This window comes from Onychostruthus taczanowskii, unplaced genomic scaffold, assembly GCF_017590055.1.
Source record: "Onychostruthus taczanowskii isolate IOZ18803 unplaced genomic scaffold, ASM1759005v1 scaffold19, whole genome shotgun sequence".
Classification (NCBI taxonomy): Eukaryota; Metazoa; Chordata; class Aves; order Passeriformes; family Passeridae; genus Onychostruthus; species Onychostruthus taczanowskii.
The window spans coordinates 3,830,191-3,849,247 of NW_024499128.1; the positions used below are offsets into that span (position 1 = coordinate 3,830,191).

Below are 19,057 nucleotides of genomic sequence, written 5' to 3' on the forward strand. Positions count from 1 at the left end.
ACCCTACAAGAGAACTTGTTCCTCTGAATGTGATTCTGGAACCATACTGAGTATTGTGCAAACCCCCCTGAGCACCAAAGGGCTTCAGACAGCAAACACTGCACAGCTGGCACAACTTATTGCTGAAAGCCTTCAGCCTCAGCAGCAGAGTCCTGACCCACACAGTGCACTGTCAGACAGAAATGATACTGTAGTATTTGAGCTGGAAGGATGATTTGTAGAGTTCCTCCTCCTCTTTTTCCCGATATATGCTCTGCAAGTGCATTTCAAAACTATAGTTTAAAGCCATTCTAGTCTTGCACATTTTCACATTTGTATTGCAATTTCCTATACAATCTAAAAATTTAGCTTTTCTTCAGAGGGGTATCAAAGAGTTTCTGGTTTGGTTTTTGTTTTGTTTGCCTTGTATGTGCAAACTAGGAGTTTGTTCATTGCTTTATGGACAAAATTTGCCTCATATTCATTGCTTGACAGATTCCTGGGCACTTCTGGGTTCCTCCCATCCAAAATGGGTCAATACTAAAAGTGCAAGACTGTTGGCTAGGAAACAGTGCTGGTGGTTTGGACACAAGGAGATAACAAGAGCACTTAGTGCTCTTTACATTTTTCAGGATGATTTCTGGTTCTGCAATTCTCAGGGATGAAAGGCACACTCACAGTATCACAGCTGTGTGTTTTGCAGCCCAGCCTCATGTTCTCACCTGCTGGTTGTACTTCCTGCCCCTTCTTTCTGCCAGGGAATGCACCTCCAGTTGCTTCAGAGTGTAATTAAATGGGTGGGCAAGAGTCGCTCTGTAGCTTGTCCGGTGTCTGCCAATCTTCAGGGAAGATGACACTGATATCTGATCCATATCAACAGATGGAAAAGGAACTTGTGAAATAAAACACCTCTCACATACTGACCTCAAACATGCACCCAGTAAGATTTCCCTGTACCTTGTCCTCAGATGAATTACGTGCACAATAAAGTCCATTCTGAAGAAGTGAGGCAAATTAATGGTAAAATTAGGACAATTTTTGCTGCTTGAATTCCCTGCAGAGAACAGTTCAAAGCAGAGCTACTCTCTGTATTTTATTAAAATAATGAGCAATGCTTAAGTTTGCTGAAGCTTAATTTTGATCTCATCTTTAGGCACTGCAGGCTGCACTGCCATAGAATCATTGGACACAGCTTACAAAGTTAAAGCACAAGAAAAAATATTTGCTTCGTCAGGAACTAAATTCTGCTACATTATGAGAGCAAAATATTTTTGTGGTAACTGAGATAGTGGTGGGATTTTAATAATTGTGGTAATTTAAGAAGTAGTAAAAAATATATTCTGTACAACTACTAAAGTAAATTTTGGAATTTTAATACTTTTTAAATCAATAAAATAATTATGTGCTCTTAGCAGGCACATTTATGTTTGTGTGTGGTAGCATACTTTATACATTGTCTTCTATCTTTCCATTATTCAGAAAATAATGCAATACTCAGCCAAGGTGCTGCATTTCAGATGCACATGTAAAGACAGCACAGCAGCAAGTCAGGAAAGTGTCCCCACAGTAATATATTATTTGGAATAATTCGTGCTTGTGTGAAATACACATGAAATAAGTTATGCTTGTAAGAAAAATTCTTAAAATTCTAAACCCACAAGCCGGAGCCCAGAAGAGATTGCTTCACAAATTGCGAAACCACAGATGGCAGCGGAGAGAAAGACCTAACTAACAACCGAAAAGACGCGGCTCCTGCGGAGATGGGCCCTTTCCGGGCCAGTCCAGGAAACACCCGAGCCATGAATACACCATCAGTATCTGCACCAGATAGCCAGAGTGGTCAGGAGCGTGCATTCCAACACCAGGTTCCCATGACTACTGATCGCTTCCCAGAAACGTTTTGTCCAGCCCAGCACAGAGAAAGGAGACTACATGAATATGTGCAGCCCTGAAAAGAATAGGAGAAACTCTGCCCCAGGCAGAAAAAAACTGTATAAAAACTACCCAGACAGGGACAACGTTTGTGAACAGAGGGGATCCGGAGCAGTAGAGTTCAGATCAGAGTTCACCCAGCGCAGATCCTGGGCTCGGCCCTGTCCCTTTGATTGTGGCCATCAGAGACTGAATCTCAGTCATGAAATAAAACCTATTTTATTAATTATTATTCAGCTTTATCGTTTATTACCTGTAACACCACTTAACCACATCTGGAAATCAACCTACCCTATGTTCTCCAAGTTCTGTCTTTTCTACTCTTTATGTTTTTAAAAAATAGTGATGACTTTATGAAAACAGACACTGGTTTCAACTGCTCCACATTTGTCAGTCTTGCTAATAAAGAGGAGAGTGAAAGAGTGAAATACAAAAGAGCTTTGACTGAATCAGTAAAGCTGAAAATGCTAAGCAAGGTATGTGTCTTCTTCTTGTGGGTAAATCCAGTATTATACCCATGCAACGAGTTCTTCATCCTTCTCAATCTCAACTAATGCTCACGCTCGCTCACTTGTCTTTGATTTTACTTCTTTGTCCATAAGCTGCTTTAAGCATGACATTTGTGCTATTCTTCCCACCTACTCTCAGAGGCCTTTACCCAGTGCTTTGAAGCTTATGCATTTCGTTACCTTTGGAGCAAGGTGTGGGGTTACTGCAAACAAAAAAATACTATGGCCTGAAAATACTTTCTACAAGAATATCAGCTACTCAGCTTTCACAGTCAGAACTTTTTATACATCCAAGAAGGGGGATAGTTTGCCTTATACTCGAATTCCCTGGCTTGTTTAGTGCCTTTTTTAATTAAAAAAACCAAAACCCTCTTGATACCCTTCTGACACTGATTTGCTGTGGGCCACTGTACCTTGTCCTTCTCATTCCAAATGACAGTAAGAACATCCTGGTGACTTCGTGCTGAATGTTTCACATACAAGTTGGCCCAGGCATGCCGTGGAAAAGGGATGGAGAGAGGATGGAGCAGTTCCACTACAAGAAAAACAAACAAGTTAAGATTTCCCACCAGGAATCATGACCCTTCCCAGGACATTTTCCCACAGGCAGCAGGACACCCCCTGGTTCCCAGGGAAAGGTGGTCTCTGCTCACACACACAGCCCTGCCCAGCAGCCACAAGGAATTCAGTGTGCTGATGTCTGCTCAACATGAGGAAATGTGAGAACAGGAACCCTCTCTATTTACCAGCAGAACAGTAGTTACCTGCAATAACCAAAAGATTGACAGCTACACCCGGAGCAACTTCAGCAGCAATACCCAGGGAAATAATCTCTGTGAAACCGAGATGGCCTTACACTGGAAGAGGAACAGCTTACAACACTCAAACAGGTAAGTGCAGTTATCTTCTCTATTTTCAGATCATATAGTCTCAACGTAAGGGTTTAACACCTCAAGGTAGCAGCCAGTGTGACCAGTGCTCCTTTCAGCACCCATTACATAAGTTTTATGTTCCATAGTCACAAAGCAGAAAGAGAATTCTGAGGTGGATGTTTCTGACAGCCAGATGTATAATGAATTTAAAGCAAATAAGACCTTAGAAGCCCTAAATTGAAACCAGGATTGAAACCCTTTGGACATGCATTTTGAATATTCATTTTGAAATAAGATTTATGTAGTTTATTTTATAGTCTGCTTTGAACACTTGTGAAAGACTTGAGAAACCTACCCTGAATGCCATGGCCTCCAGGCAGCTTTGGGAAGGGTCCAGTGTAAGTGCCTGTTAGCTTTATCTCTTTGCCATCCCACAGGGCAATGTGCCTCAGCAGATGAGTTCTGTTGCCTTTTTGGTAAATTGTCATAAACACAAGTTGCCTTGGAAGAATTTTTAACTAAAAATAAAAGAGAGCAAACATTAAACCCCAAGTTCTTGGAGAAGGTAAAACCTGAGTGTAATTTTGGTACCCCAAAGTCCTGTGGGGTCTTTAGGAATGTGTTTTTAAAGGTCTAGTGCAATGATACTCTAAGCCCACTGCTCATATGAGCAACTATTCATTTCTACTTGTCTTCATTTCTACAGAAAGCTGTCTTTGCAAATAATGGAACATACATAAACAACCGAGTGTTCCCTATACAACAGTCTTTGATTATTATACAGTTTGATTTTCTTTTATCTCACAGAATAAACCTTACAACATCAAGAGTCCCACTATTACAGAATAAATCCAGCAGACAGCACAAACAACAATAGGTATTTGTGATGTCTTTTCTTATTTAGAGAAAGAAATGTGTGGTACCTGCATTATAGAAACTGGTTCTGTTTGTAGCACATTATTTTTTTTATTTCTGATAAGTCCTATATGAGTGCTCCATCTATGGGAGCAAACAAATATAAACTCAGACTAGTCCACAGTCTAATGTTTGCTCATGCTACTGGAGAAATCAAGGGCAGAACACCTCAGACAGCAGGAGATGCATTTGGCCTTCACTGCTTGGCAGCCATCCCCTGAGTGCCCTCCTGTCACAGCCCACCTTTGCTATCAGTGGATGGTACCAACCTGGGCCATGGTCTGTGCCACTTCAATGGCATTAGTGTAGCTGCTTCCAGTCAAAGTTAGCTTTGCTGAAACGTTGAAATCCCTTTTTTCCATCCTGAGGTAGAGCTTGCCTTTTGCTTCACTCATATCATAATTTACCTTTTCAAGTTCCCATTAAATTAAAAAAAAAAAAAAAAAAAAGGAAAAGACTGGGATTGTTAACATCTTTAAAAACAGGAACATCCTCAACAATAACAAAAATGTTAGAGATACTAGAACTAGAAATAAAGCAGCTTGACTCCTAACATATTAGATAAGTCTACTTTGCAGTGATGGATACAATGGATTTCTTGCAGATAGTTACCTTAGAAGACAGTTGTGCTGCACAGGGGAAGTACTGTAGAAAGAAGGGATGAGTCTGGAGTGCTTTTATATTCAATTCTTCACTAAAGGGAAGAAATGTTCTCTTGTTCAACAATATTTTACAAAGTCCTCTCTTGCTGGCAGCACAAGTTCATCTGAGTTAGCTCTAAGTCTGCCACAGCTTTTAGAGTTAAAATGGCAGCACCTGCCACTGAACACTTAACCCAGCTCCCAGTTTTTGATACATTCACACAAAATGACCTCAATAAAAAATCTATGTATGCATCCCAGGGACAGAATGTAGCCCATTGAAGCAGAAATCATTTTGCCATAGCAAATGCATCCGCTTTTTAAAAATGAGAAAGGTATTTTGGACTCTGACTTTGCAAGCACTGTCATGGTTTATAAACTTAGAATTTACAATGATTAGAGATTTTAACAGAACGTACAAGACTTTTCAGTGCAAAGGTCTTTTGCTAGAAACTTAAGAAAAATCTGAATATTCCAAGGCTAAAAATATCACACCTCTAAACACCCTTAAAAGCCTACAGTTTTGTGCAGATACAGCCATACTGACACCAACTTAGAAAACCAAGTCACCATAATTTTACAAGTTTCAACTGTGCCAAAACAATTTAATAAGATTTAAATACTTATGTCAAGTTAAGTTATATTTTTATGTACTTGTCTGGTCCAGGTCTAGAGTTTTGCAGACTCTTTCACTGTCTGCTACTTGGATTCTGTGTGGGTAGGCAGAGACAGGTCCCAGGCTGTGAAGGGAAGAATCTGTCTGCAGCCCTTCAGAAACTCCCTGAGGTTTACAGAGTGTTTGGTGTGACTACTCACTTTATCCAAGTTTTGTTATCCATTTCACCAGTGATTTGGTTATTAATACAGTAACTATATTCCATGGAAATCACAGTGGCCTAATGACATTTTTTACAGAGCTCAGAATGACCCTTTTACCCTTGTTGGTCTTTTTTCCTACTGATGGAAAAGGAGAAGTTTTTGTTTTGTTCATAGGTCAGCCTCAAAGCACCTTCAGTTTCATTTTCAGTCATGACTTCTTGAATTGTCATCTGTGGAGAGGGAAAATAAACAAATCACATGCCATAATTTCTACCCATCATTTCACTTCAAATGAGCACAATCTCTTGACTCACTTAAAGCCATCATCTTGACTGAAGTTTATCTTCCAGACAGGCCTTCTGGATGCTTCCTACATGTAAACCAAGAGCCTCATGAGAGGTTTTCATTTTTTGGGTGTGTGTTTCCATAGCTACTCATTTGCATTATTGACAAATACTAGTGTTACTTTCAATGTACTCTTATTTGGTTTAAGTCTAAAGCTACTGGTTCTTGTTTATGTCTCCCACAATCTCATGTTTCTTATACCAGAAAGAAATTGTGCTTTCTTTTTATTTTTTTTTAAAAGAAACAGAGGAGGTTCCACCGATTTTTTGCTCCAGGGCATTTCTCCCACAGCTGCTGCATCATCTATAGCCTTATCCTGAAAATGCTAAAGAATCTCTCTGGGAAAGCTGAGGGCCATTTCCCACACTTCAACAGCAGCACTGGTATTTGCCAAAGTCTGTGGGAACTGTAATCTGTGAAGGCCCCTGGTTATACTCATACCTTATAAATTAATAAGGCACCTCAAGAATTACCACCTCTGCTTTTCTTTTTTTCATTCAAACATTTAGAGGATAAAAGACATTTCACTAAATATTAATGGGGAAGAAGCAGTGAAAATATCTTATATCTTTCAATAAAAGGTTGGTAGTAAATATTCCCTTGAAACACTGATACTTAATATGCAGATTTAATATTGATCTAATGTTTATGTTGACTTTTACTCTTGCATCCTAGCTACATGTCCTGTTATTTGAAGAGAAGGTGGTGGATCACTTGGAAGTGTTTTTCTGTGTACTGCCCTTCAAAAGGGAAGGGGACATTTCAACTAATGCTTCTTTCTCCCAAGGGATAAAGAAACACAGCCTTTGTTTATCCTATCAAGTAGTTTGGAACATAAATATACTTCTGTTTATTCAACACTGAAGCATTTTAGGTATTTGTGCTACAAGTGGTTTAACCAAGGCAAGGAGTTCTCTAGGTATGAAGAACAGCTGTTTTCTACCAAAAGTTCTTTCTACTTTTGTGAGCCCTATCAGCTGCAAAGTGATAGTAAATACATGCCTTCCTGAAATAATTAACCCTGAAAATGGGGATTTCAGGTGCCTGACCAGGTTCCTTAGAAACAGACCACTAGCTCTGTACTTAAGTTAAATGAGGATTCAGATAAACTGGGCCAAGTCAGCTCTCAGCTGCACTTACATATAAACCTGGAGTAATTTCACTGAGGCCGCTGGAAGTGCTCTGGATTAATGCAAATGTAACTCAAGTGACAGCTTTCATCAAAGCACAGCAAAAGTTTTGTGGTGCATTACCTTAAGAAAGAAGGGAAGTCCCAGATGATGGAAAAGTGATATTGAATGCTTCACCTCTGCCATGAACACAAATATACCAAAGAGTTCAAAGTCTGTGTCAACATCCACAGTCACAGTTATATCTTTCTCATCATACTGGATTTCACAGACAGTCTTGGCTTTGTTTTCTATACAGAAGGGACAAAATAGTGCCAATTTGAGCAGCTAAATTTTGAGTAATTTCAGTACTGCCTGCATAAAATCAACCCAGCCAGCTTTTAGCTTAATACATTCATCAAGACAAAGTCATCATTCAGGATTACAAGAACTTCAGCCTGTGGTTGGAGGAGGGCAGAGTTTTTCTGGATGTCCTTACAAAGTCTTGTGGTAACAGAGCTTGTGCACCCACATCCAGTGTTAAGTGGCAAGTTAGTTCCTGTCAAGAATGTGTTTGTGCAGCTAGAGCTGACTAATCCATGCAGCCAACTGCATCCCTGGCCTGCAGCAGCCTCTTCCAGGGAAGAGATCTGAGCTCTTCAGACCTCCAGTGACTCCTTTGGTTCTAGCTGCAGCAGCTCAACAATGCCCAAAGAACATGACCTGAAGACCTTTCCCCACTGCCCTACCAGATTTTCATTTTTGAAAAGGAAAATATGAGAAGATCAAAGTGAGATAAGAAATGTGAAACCCTGTAAATTCTTTAAGATAAGACAAAACCCACAGAAATGGTGGGCTTGTGGTGGAAATCACATGGTGACTGTGGCTGTCCTGAGAACGACCTCTCGTCCTGTTGCTTTTTCCTGAACAGGTGAAAAGAGATGATGCCATTCACATAGTATTGATTCAGTGCCTGCTAACCTCAGTAACTCCTGCCCTTTGGTGCTCTCACAATTGTTTTCTTCAACATGAATATATTCCCCTGGGGGCACTTAAGGTACCTGATCACAGTGTAAGAGAGAAATGCAGATAGGATTTATGCCAGGGCAAACTTTGAGGGTAGACTGGCTCAATCAGCTAATCACAGATGCAGTTTCAGAAAGACAAGTTTACTTACAAGCAAGATAAAGCCTCTTTTTAGGTACTACCAGCAAATCTTAGTCAGTTTGTAGCTGTTGAAGGAACAGCTGAAACATCCTCATAGAGCTATTAGAGAATAAAAACCCTGCCAGGAATGGCAGGTACCCACCTGATTTCTGTAAACTGAAAATCAAGTTGATTGCCTTAGGGTAGCCTGATGCCTGGAGTACCTCACTGCTGTGCACACTCTGGCAGAAGAGATCCACTTGGTGGCCAACATAATAGGAGTTTATTATGTACGTGATAGATGTTTCTCCAGCTGCAATGTGCACATATCTCTCTTGAGTAGTGTTTCTCCCTTGAAAGACCACATCTATCTAAAAATGACATGTAAATATAAGTTCTCAAAATAATATTTAAATACTACTTTGTTTTAAGACAGGAGAAAATGGAAGTGAAAGAAAGTTCTGTCTAGTCTACAATTATGTCAAAATCTATCCATTAACAAAATGTCTCTTGGCCTTTCATTAATCATCTTTAACTTTCAAGTATGAAGCTCATTCAACTGAATGAATGTCAAGCCATGCCAGCCTCACTGATCTATGGCAAATTTTCATTAGGTTCTTTTTTATCCCACAAACACAACTTCCTTCTTCTAAAAGAAACTTCATATACTCCTACTGACAATATTTACCAGACAGTAGGTACTCCAATACTTCTCTGAAAATAGCATGCAAAGAAATACTTCTTTAAGTATAAAATTCCTATTAAAGAGCATAGGAGCAATACTCCAGTCCCTGGTGCAATGTGTTCAAGCTGTCCTGCAGAGTTACAATATCAACAGTGCCCACTCTACCACCACTGATCAGAATGGAAGAATCTCATTCAGAAAGCAGTCAAGGAGAAACTTTCAGTAGTTCAGGTTTTAGGCATCCACAGTTTCTAAATATCAGAAAATCTCAGCTTTCATCCTGTACCTTACAAAACGGGAGTTGTCATTCAAGCCATGAGCTTGAATTACATCCTTATACAGGACAATTATTATAATTAAAAACAAACAAACAAAACCCCAAAACTACCTGTAAAGATGATGGGACTCTGGCTTGCTGCAGCCATGGCAAAGAGTGATGGAAATTCCCTGTTATGTTGGTAATTGTTTCAAATTCTTGAATTTGTCCTTCAAGAACTGTTAGGTGAGCACCATAAAGCGCTTTCAAACTAAAGCTCCTGGTGACTCTGAGGTTCAAGATAGCCTGTGTGCAACAAAAGTAAATTGTGAAAAGACAGAATTGTATAAGTTAAAGCTCCTGCTGGTCAGGGCTCTTTCTTTGGTTGAGACAGTATAATCTCAAAGATGTGTCAAAGATGCATCTTGTATCATTTTATAACATAAAATAGTTATAAATGTCCCTTTTATTTTAGAATTCAACCATTTAAGATGTATTCTCATGTATGGCCATGTTTTAATGCTATTCAGTTACATGGTTAATAAGTCTTGTGTTTCTCAGATTAAAAATATATGCCAGGTAATCAGAGTTCAGAAGGAAAATACCATTTGGAAAGGACTCAGTGAAATCCCAGCAGTGCTCCCCTCTGCCCTGTGCATCCAGGGGACACAGGGATGACACAGGGATGACACTGCAGCATGTCAGACACACAAATGCAGTGCCCTCCTCTCACTCCACATTGGGAACAACCTCCAGCCCCAGGCCTGTGGAAAGTCCTGGTCTAAACTATTGCTCTGTTGAGAACAGGAGAATAACTGTTCTCTAGCTGAGAACAAACTGAGCTTCTGAACTCCCATCAAGAACAAAAGGAGCACCTGGACTCCCCTTCACCAAAACAGCAAATGTGTGAAGTCCCATCTACACCCGCTGCTCTTTGCCATCTCACCTCCCCAGCTGCTGTCCCCCTCTTGTGCCATGGCTCCAGGTTGATAACCTACCTGCAACTCAATCTTGTCTTTTATTTGCAAAGTCTTCAATGTGTCTATGTTATGAGTAAGTTTGTAATTAAGAGACACAACATCCAACTTCTGGACAAAGTTCAGTTCTTCTGTAATCTGCTCAGTTCAAGTAAATATGACAAAAGTTAACTGTGGCATATCTCTGACATGGAGACTTCTCTGAATAACCATAATCATTGGACTAATTACACATTAGAATAAAATTATGAAGACTATGAAAACTTTATGGTGAAGAACTGTCTAATTTTGTTAGAAGTCACAGCTTTGTACTGTAAAAGGGAATATGCTGCACCGAGTGAAGATTCTTGATAAGGAAGGTTTGATATAATTTACAAACGAGAGTCAAGGATCATTGCTGATGTCAAATTTGTTGCAAGGAGCAATTGCACAGAAGGACTGGCTGAAAGATACTGCCTTCATTTAATTAAGGCCTTTAGAACTAACCCAGCCCCAGCAAAGTATTGCATTGGGATTGTCTGCAGAAACAATATTTACCAAATCAATTAGCTCACTTCAACTTCTATTTCACATATTACTGATATGGAGAAGACACTTACTTGCTTGTTGTTCACACAGAAATGAATAAATCCTTTATAGAAGTCACTGTTTTTTTCTGATATCACATCAAGTAACATCCTCATGGGAATGCCAAAGTCAGCAGCTCCTTGGATGTTATGGGTTAGCACTGCATCCAGCTCTTGCCTTTCCTGTTAATATTTCACAGCACAGAGAGCAAAGCATGTGTAGAACCCAAAGATCACTGCAATACAGAGCTCAAACCAGAAATCTGTCTGTCCTACATTTAACATGAATTAAACTCCCACTAGCTATGTTGTTTCTCTATGGCACAGAAACATACAGAAATTACCAGTTATGGCAGAAAAGTGAAACATCCTGAGGAAAGAGGTATTTGTGTTGTTCTCTGCTCTCTTGCTCTGATGACAAGAGAATCCAAACTTATAATTGTCAACAGAAAAGCATGAGATTCACAGCCTTCCCTGTGTTGCTGTCTCACTGAATAAACAAACAGCAGTGTCTCAATTAATCACTGCCTATTATTTTGCAGGGTAAATCACAGTGATGTAAAGACAGTAGAATACAAACAACAAAAATGTACACACAAAGAACATAACAAGGAAATTATTCAGGAAGTGCCAGAGTCTATATCCTATTATCCTAGGCATCGGTTACTGCACATTGAAGGTGCCAGATTTTCAAACATTTTATTATTTAATTTTTATTCTGGCATTTATTACTTAAGCTTGACTATTTGTTCCAAATAACACAGGTTAAAGTACATTACCCAGCACTTTGTTCACATACTCCAACAGCCTGCAGGGTACTCACATCAGTGACTTTTAGTATAAAGAGTCCTCGGAATTTACTTTCATCAACAGTGATCAGTGTCTGTGAATCTAGGTTCATTTTATCCATCAAAAGATGGCCTGAGCCATCAATTTTCATTGGTGCTCCAATATCCTGTAAAAGAAAGAAAAAACTTCTACAAATCACCACTTTTGCACTTAACCACAAATACATTATAGCTCTAATAGTAACTTTAATCACCTAGCTGTAAAATCAAGTATATCAGGCAGCATAGGCAAAGGATGTTTCAGAAATCTTGAGAGCTTTTTAATACATTTTATAAATGCTGTCTTTTTTATTTTGAATATGCCTAATTATTTTTGATAAATGAGTTAGGATAAATAGAACACTGGACAATGTGGCTGCTCTTCCTACCTAAATGAAAAGTTAATTGATATTCTATGCTTGGCATTGTCCCAGTGACCCAAAGCATCCATAAATTCAGTGAAATCAGACAGTATACCTAAGTTTATTATGGCAGTTCTGTTTTTGGGAAAGGGCAAGTGAATTTCATCTTTGTATATTCAGATTTACCCTGACTTTCATATTGAATCCACAGATCATAATGTGATCACATGTCTCTCAAACTTTTCATACACTGAATTTTCTGACCTGAAGATTATCTATTTACTTCATATATTTTAAGACTATTTCAGAGTTTGTTTCTCAAACTGCTGAGAAACTGTAACTGCTGATAAAGCCAAAGACAACTTTGAATAATCATTATTTCTGAACAGAAAAACCCTGCAGATTTCTCAACCATGTTTTAGAAAACATATCAGAGCTAGTACAAGCAAATCCACTATCTGCAGGTACTGATTAAAAGAAAATCTGGTGTATGCCATAAGAAAATACAGTGAATTACTTGCTCCAGAAGTACGATGCAACATTTAAAGAGAATGTTTTTTCTTCTTTCTCTGCTACCTCTTTGAAATACTTAGATTGTCTTTTGACTTTAGCAGGTACAAAGGTCATAGCTTAGATGTATAAATTCAACCTTAAAGGAGAAAATTCTTTTCCATACCTGAATTGTTTGGCATTTGTTTTCTATAAGCATTTTCCACTGCAGGTTCTTTTCAGGGTCAAAGTCCCCATTCATTTGAAGCTCACAGGCACCCAGTTTCATTCCAACTCCAAGAAGATATTTTAAGTGTTTCCGTGCAGTGATGGACAGCTCATTTTCCCTTGGGATTTCCTTCAGCTGGGGGAGGTCATGCCTGAATCGAATTTCCAGAGCCATCTTTGGCTTGCACTCTGCTCTCACTTCAAGACGGGCAGTTTTGCCTTCTGTTTCCAGGACAGAGAGCAGCTCTGCCTGGCACTTGTCTTTCTGAAAGGATCCTGTGAGCCGTGACTGAGTTGGGAAACTGAGATCCTGTCAAGATTTAAACAAAAAATCCTTTGGAACATACAAACACTTTAAGACAAGTGTGTATTATATGATACAGTATCAGAGACAAAACCTACAATCTCCAAGCTGCCATTTTTCTCCCCCTCAGCAAGAAAGATGGTGATTTTTCCTGAATAGGGCATGATGAAAGAATTAAGAACTATCCTGCAGAATTCACAACTTCTGCATCTTTACCAAGTTTTACATTTACAAAAAATACAAAATACTTGTTTCTTCAGATTGGCAAAGTTTACTAAACATTCTATGCTTCATCCAGACCACACCAATCTCAGTTTTCATACAAATTAATGTATAAAAATTTCATAGGCCTAACAGACATTCTTTCACCTGGTTGCAGAAGGTTTGTTTTTTTTAATAATTAAACTTCCAGCTTGTCTTGTATAACATCCCAAATGAAAGGTTTCTTCCCATTTGGTCAAAGGATTTCTAAAAACACTGAAATTTATAGTATTTTTTAATACTTTAAGGGGTTTTCATTCCCTTTTCACTATAACTTTGCTGTCATTTTTATATTGCCACTTTGTAATTGAGGAAGTTACTCAGTTTGGGGATTTGAAAGCAAAATATAAATGCCTGTGAACATCTAGGAAAAAAGCCCAGATTTTGTAATTGTCACTCTTTCCAATGTAGTCAGTGAGGCTAACTGGAAAAAAAAAAGGAAGTTCCCTGTTGATATAATCCTCACAGACCAGGGAATGTGAGGCTAATATTGCTGTTCAGCCTTAGAGGGCAGTGTCGGCCTGCGGAGGCAGCAGTCAGCAAAGGCTGAACTGATCTCAGTCTCCAGTGAGCACCTGGGACAGGATGTGTGAGACGCTGCCTTTGCCTGATGCTGTGGGACAGGCGTGCCTTCAGAGTGCCTTCCCAACGCTCCAGCAGTGTCACGTTAGCTAAAACCCACAAGGCCTTCATATGATCCCCAAACTCTCTTTAAAAGCTTCCCAGAGCTACCTGCAGAAGTTGACATTCTGTTTCTGTTTCCAGTGTCCAGTCAGCTTTATTCTGAATACAGAGATCCCCTCTAGCCCTCAGCGTGCATCTGCCAGCCTGCAGCAGGAAAATGCCCTCTGTGGTGGAGTCTGTGGCTGCAGAGAACAAGACTGAGTTTTCAAAAGGCAGCCCAAGCTGGCTGAGCCAGGGAAATGAATGCCTGAGCATCCCTTGGAGTGTATATTCATGCTGGCAGGAGGTGTCTATCTGCACATCCACTGCTCTGCCATCACACTGCAGGTTCATTAACAAGCCCACGTTGCAGATGTTCTGTTGAAATGAGCCCCCCAAGACTGCAGCACGAGGCAATCCCATCCTCTGCAACAGAAAAGATTGCACTGTTTAAAACACATAAAGCAAAGCAACTGTCTTCTCATTTGTTCTAAATTCATAAGAAAGCATTCCTCCTTTCTGAAACAATCTGTGTTTGGAAAAGACCACACAAGACAGTTTGTTTCATAGAGAAATCAGAAATTTCTCTGTGAAAAACCTGAAAAAAAGCTAAATGGGTGGGAGGGGGGAAAGAAGAATAAATCCTTGAATAATTTTTTCATAATTAATGTAGAAGAAAAAATCTTAACCTCAACAATTCCAAACTGAAAGGACATGCTTGTCTCTAGATTTCAGGACAAAAGTTTATTTTACTTAATAAACTATTATTAAGCAACATTTTCATGGCAACAGCAGTAACACCTACCATTGTATTACTCCAAATTACCACTTCCCTCTGCAAATGCTCTGACTCATTGCTCTGTCAGAACTTTAATGACCAAATCTGACCTATCCATAAATGTGTGAGGAGACAGTTTTCTGTGACTCAGTGATCAGAAATACACAGACTGGAAGGGCATGCAGAAAACAATCTGGGCTTACCTCTAAACTGACGCACTTGTTTCTAAAAGTAAGTACCCATCGTGTCTCATTGCTTGCCAGGCTCACTTCCCCATCAGCTTCCAAAGTGCAAGGCCCAAGGACAACACCAAGGATGCCCTTGTACTTGTCACTTCTCATGGCTGACACCTTCAGCTGGTTCTCTCTGGCAATTCCCAGAGAATGAAGTGAAGGCAAAGAATGCTGGAAGTCAATTTCTAAATGAGGATGAGTGTTACAGGTGGCATAGAGTTGTAGGCAGGCAAATACATCATGAAAAGAAACATGTCCAAAGAGGATGACAGTAAAGTTGCTGGTAAATATTGACCCATTCAGTGAAATTCTTGCTGGAGTCTGAAAAATTACAGAAAACTGTGGTCAAGTTTGCGTTCCTGTCAGGTCACATACTGTTTTTAAAAGCTCCTATTACTAGGAGAGAACAGTTCCCTACACCATTTTGTATTTATCCTACATAATTATAAATTATGAAACAAATGGCGAGAAGGACTCAAATTTTTATTTTGGAGAATAGAAATAACAGGAAGAAAACCCAAACCAATTATTAATGAAAATACTTGAAAGTACACACAAAACTTCCAGGAAGCTCAAATCCATTTCTACATGTCCGACACTTTCAGTACTTATTCTCTCCATAGTAGTTAAGACACTATGCTGTTGAGAGCAAGGTTTATAAATGAAGCAAGTACCTCAAAATGATGAAATGCAATTGCACCATTGCAAAGGCCAGAAAGTTGTTTGTTAGCAGATTCTCCACCGCAAGCAACCTGTTGATGTTGTCAACAAAGCACACTCAGAAAATGAAGAAAAGCAGGGAGGACTAAAATTCAGAGGAGCAAGTTACAAGGCTACTTTAAGGATCAAATAGATGAAGGCACCAAAACATAGATTAAAGGTTAGAGTTCTGTTTCAAAAAGATAAACAGTTTAGTGCCATTACAATAAATGGCAGGATTTCTGCAAACCTCTAGTACATGTGGAACAATGTCCATCAGTCCTCCCACATCATGGTGAAGTGAAAGAGAAATTTTCATAGCAGTGTCAGTAGTTTTCTTCTCCATTTCAATCTTGAGCTGCTCTGTCTCCACTGTGATTGTTATCCCCGCAGCAATCTTTCTGGAGAAATTCTATGCACAAAAGAAACCAAATCATGGAAAGAAACAAACAATGACATCCCAGCAACAAGTGGGAAAGGCAGAGTATGTTGCACTGTGCTTAAACACCACAGTCTGTGTCAGGGTGGCAGCACTGGTAAAATAAAAATGCAAATTCATCAAGGCATCCTCATTTCAAATAGAGATTGCAGTTATGCCAGACCTTCTAAATGCAGCATATCAATAATTCTTTCTGGCTTCAAAACATATGAGAGCATTCAGTACCCTGAAGGATTTGAGCCCACAGGCACAAACAATTAAAGCACTGGAACTATTAAAAAGCAAGACAAAGGAACTATTAAAATTCTTTCACCTTTGTGTCTCACCCTACCACAGTGGTTGAAGCCACCCAAATATAAGCATGTGAGTGACTTGAGCCTTTCAGTGGATGTCTGAGACAGCGAAGTATTTGAACTCTTCTTTAATGGAATGATAATCTGCAATGCAAAAGAGCTGTAACACTCACAGATCTACAGCAGAAATGCAGATAGAGAGAACAGCAGCCAAGCAACACCATACCAGGAATCATGGTCCATAATGCTTCTGTGGGTAGGAATTTCCAAAGGGAAAGCCATGCTAAACACTTTCTGCTCTTTAGCAGCCATCTAAAGGATGACACCAAGACCAGTTAAATCCAGTACCAGATGCAAGCCTTAGGCCTGCTGGTCCACTTCCCATTTACAGGGGGAAGATAAAATTGGACAAGACATATGTTCATATGCAGCAAAATCTTCACTTAAATGAGAACTGAATGTAGCATCTCATTTAGTCTAGATTCAGCTCCAAGAGCTCAGATGACAGGTCCACAGTATGACAAGGAGCCAGACAACACCTTTCTTTCACTCAGGAATTTAGTACATCTCAAAAACAGAGCAGCTTCTAGAATAAATATATAGAGTGCACAGGAAAAGTCTAGAATTATCACATATACACAAATTGTCCTGCCAGAAATTGAACTTTCACAGGCAGAACTCTTCTTACCTCATAATAGCCAGCAGCTTCTAAAACAAAAGGGATCCCATGTTTCTTTATCTTTGAGATGTTGTGCTTTAAGCTCACAGATACCTGGGATGTGGGAGGTTCTGTGGTCACTCTGTGCCCCTCAAACACAGCAACCATCCTTTCACTGCCACTCTGCAGGGCTATGGCAATGGTGTGATTTCCTGTGTCACGTTCACATGTGGCAGTAAGACTGCCATCCAAAGGCAACCCTATTGACAGGGAAGGAAGTAAAATCAACATAGCACTTCTGGGTTGTCATTACAGACTACAGAGAAGATGCACTACAGATCAAAAGAAGCCTTCTGTAATTTTTCATAAGAAAAGACACACCTTTATATAAAGTATGATCACTTTACTGATATTTATAGAAGGACATTACCTTACAGGTTAAAATCATATTGAAAAGGGACTGCTAAATTAAAATGTGGCATGCACTTCGGAAATCAAGAACTTTCCTTTTCTTAATAAAGGATATTTACCAATTGGTATTGTGTTCAACTCCAGTAGTCAGCTGTCAAAAAATTCAAAAAAGATTTATTCTGTGCAAAGAAACCCGTGCAAAATTACCGATAACTCCAGTTTATGAAAATCCATGGCTTAGCTTAGGAAACAACACTTGGCATTATAAGTATACTCAGAGGAACTGGTCAGTTTAGATGCTGTGCAAGAACACAGATGTACAAGAGAGAAATAATTTCCTCTGAAGTATTTCAAAACTCTTTGAACTATTTCTGGGTCATTTTTATGGTATTTTCTCAACAATACTAAAAAGAATGCTGCTAAGACTAGAAGACATTTTGTTCTGGTGTGAGCAAACACAACTCATCTGTTTCCACTGGTCAGCAATCATTTAGGTAAATTCACCTTGTAAGACCATATCATCAAGTCAGATTTTCTTCCTACCTGCATCTGTTAAAAAGTTGACATTATGTGTGAAAGTCCCACTGACTGTGCCATGCCCACGATCCATGATATTGAAAAAATCTACAGAAAGAGCCTTCTCATCCACCTGGAAGCTAGCTAGCCCCCTTTTCTTCTCTTTACTCAGTTCCAGGTGTCCTTTCAGTCTTGCCTCCCCTGGGATTCCCTGACTGCCATTCTGAACCATGGCAACAGTGATATTGTGGACAGTGGTATTCCCAAACACATTCCTGTTCCTGACATGCAGTCCATACAGTCTTTTGTTGACCATCACATTGATGTTACCTGTAACAGACAGAAATTGTTACTGTGGGGAGAGTTTCTTAGGAGAAATAGACACAGTTTTAGGAGTAATGTATAAATTAACAATTAATGTAATATCAGGAGGAAGTAGAAGAATTTCCATTTATCACATTAGATAATTTTGCCTAATTTAGAGAGCAAAGCAGTTCAGTGTTTGAGGGTTTCTCTACTAGTGACTGTGTCTAAAACAAATTACATAACAGTATTTCTGGCAGCTGTTCCTTTTTATTCACCAAGCTGCTTGTGCCCTTAGGCCAGGTACTATACTGCAGTCCCTCTGAAGGAAAATTTACAGATGGATTGTGACCTACTACTTGTGTAATTGCAGAGCTCTGCAGTGATCTACTCCACCCATGGAGCCATTCAAAGGAGTAGGAATCTCAAGTCAGCCCCCACATTTCAGAAGAGAAAAGAGGCCACCCACTATTTCCTTTAATCCATGAAAACATGAAAAATCCAAACTATGTTAGTTCGCTGAAAAATACTCTCAGCCCAATGACCCATGGTTCATTTTGCATGCCAAATACTCTGCTCTGCATTATACAGAATCACAGAATGGTTCAGGATAGAACCTTAAAGCCCATCTTGTTCCAACTCCTCTTCCATGAGCAGGGACACCTTCCACTGTCCCAGGTTGTTCAAAGCCCTGTCCAGCCTGGCCTTGAATACTTCCAGGGACAGGGCATCCACAGCTTCTCAGGGCAACCTGTTCCATTTTCTGATCACTCTTACAAGAATTTCTTCCTAATATCCAATCTAAACCTGTCTTCTGTCAGTTTGAAGACATTCCCCATTGT

The 19,057-nt window shown here is 39.5% G+C and overlaps 1 protein-coding gene across 1 annotated transcript in view; it reads right to left on the bottom strand.

Annotated features, from left to right (window-relative positions):
• The window catches only part of LOC121334429, a 74,170-nt gene that overhangs the window by 18,204 nt on the left and 36,909 nt on the right, over nt 1–19,057 (bottom strand). Inside the window, exons 36-52 of the mRNA XM_041401573.1 lie at nt 17,940–18,242; nt 17,016–17,245; nt 15,846–16,007; nt 15,571–15,648; nt 14,867–15,217; nt 12,617–12,967; nt 11,575–11,706; nt 10,785–10,934; nt 10,207–10,323; nt 8,431–8,638; nt 7,320–7,432; nt 5,785–5,897; nt 4,820–4,901; nt 4,477–4,614; nt 3,648–3,810; nt 2,834–2,955; nt 702–842 (exon numbers count right to left, since the gene is read on the bottom strand). Coding sequence (XP_041257507.1) covers nt 702–842; nt 2,834–2,955; nt 3,648–3,810; nt 4,477–4,614; nt 4,820–4,901; nt 5,785–5,897; nt 7,320–7,432; nt 8,431–8,638; nt 10,207–10,323; nt 10,785–10,934; nt 11,575–11,706; nt 12,617–12,967; nt 14,867–15,217; nt 15,571–15,648; nt 15,846–16,007; nt 17,016–17,245; nt 17,940–18,242 — 2,954 coding nt within the window. The remainder of the gene's footprint in view (nt 1–701; nt 843–2,833; nt 2,956–3,647; nt 3,811–4,476; nt 4,615–4,819; nt 4,902–5,784; nt 5,898–7,319; nt 7,433–8,430; nt 8,639–10,206; nt 10,324–10,784; nt 10,935–11,574; nt 11,707–12,616; nt 12,968–14,866; nt 15,218–15,570; nt 15,649–15,845; nt 16,008–17,015; nt 17,246–17,939; nt 18,243–19,057) is intronic.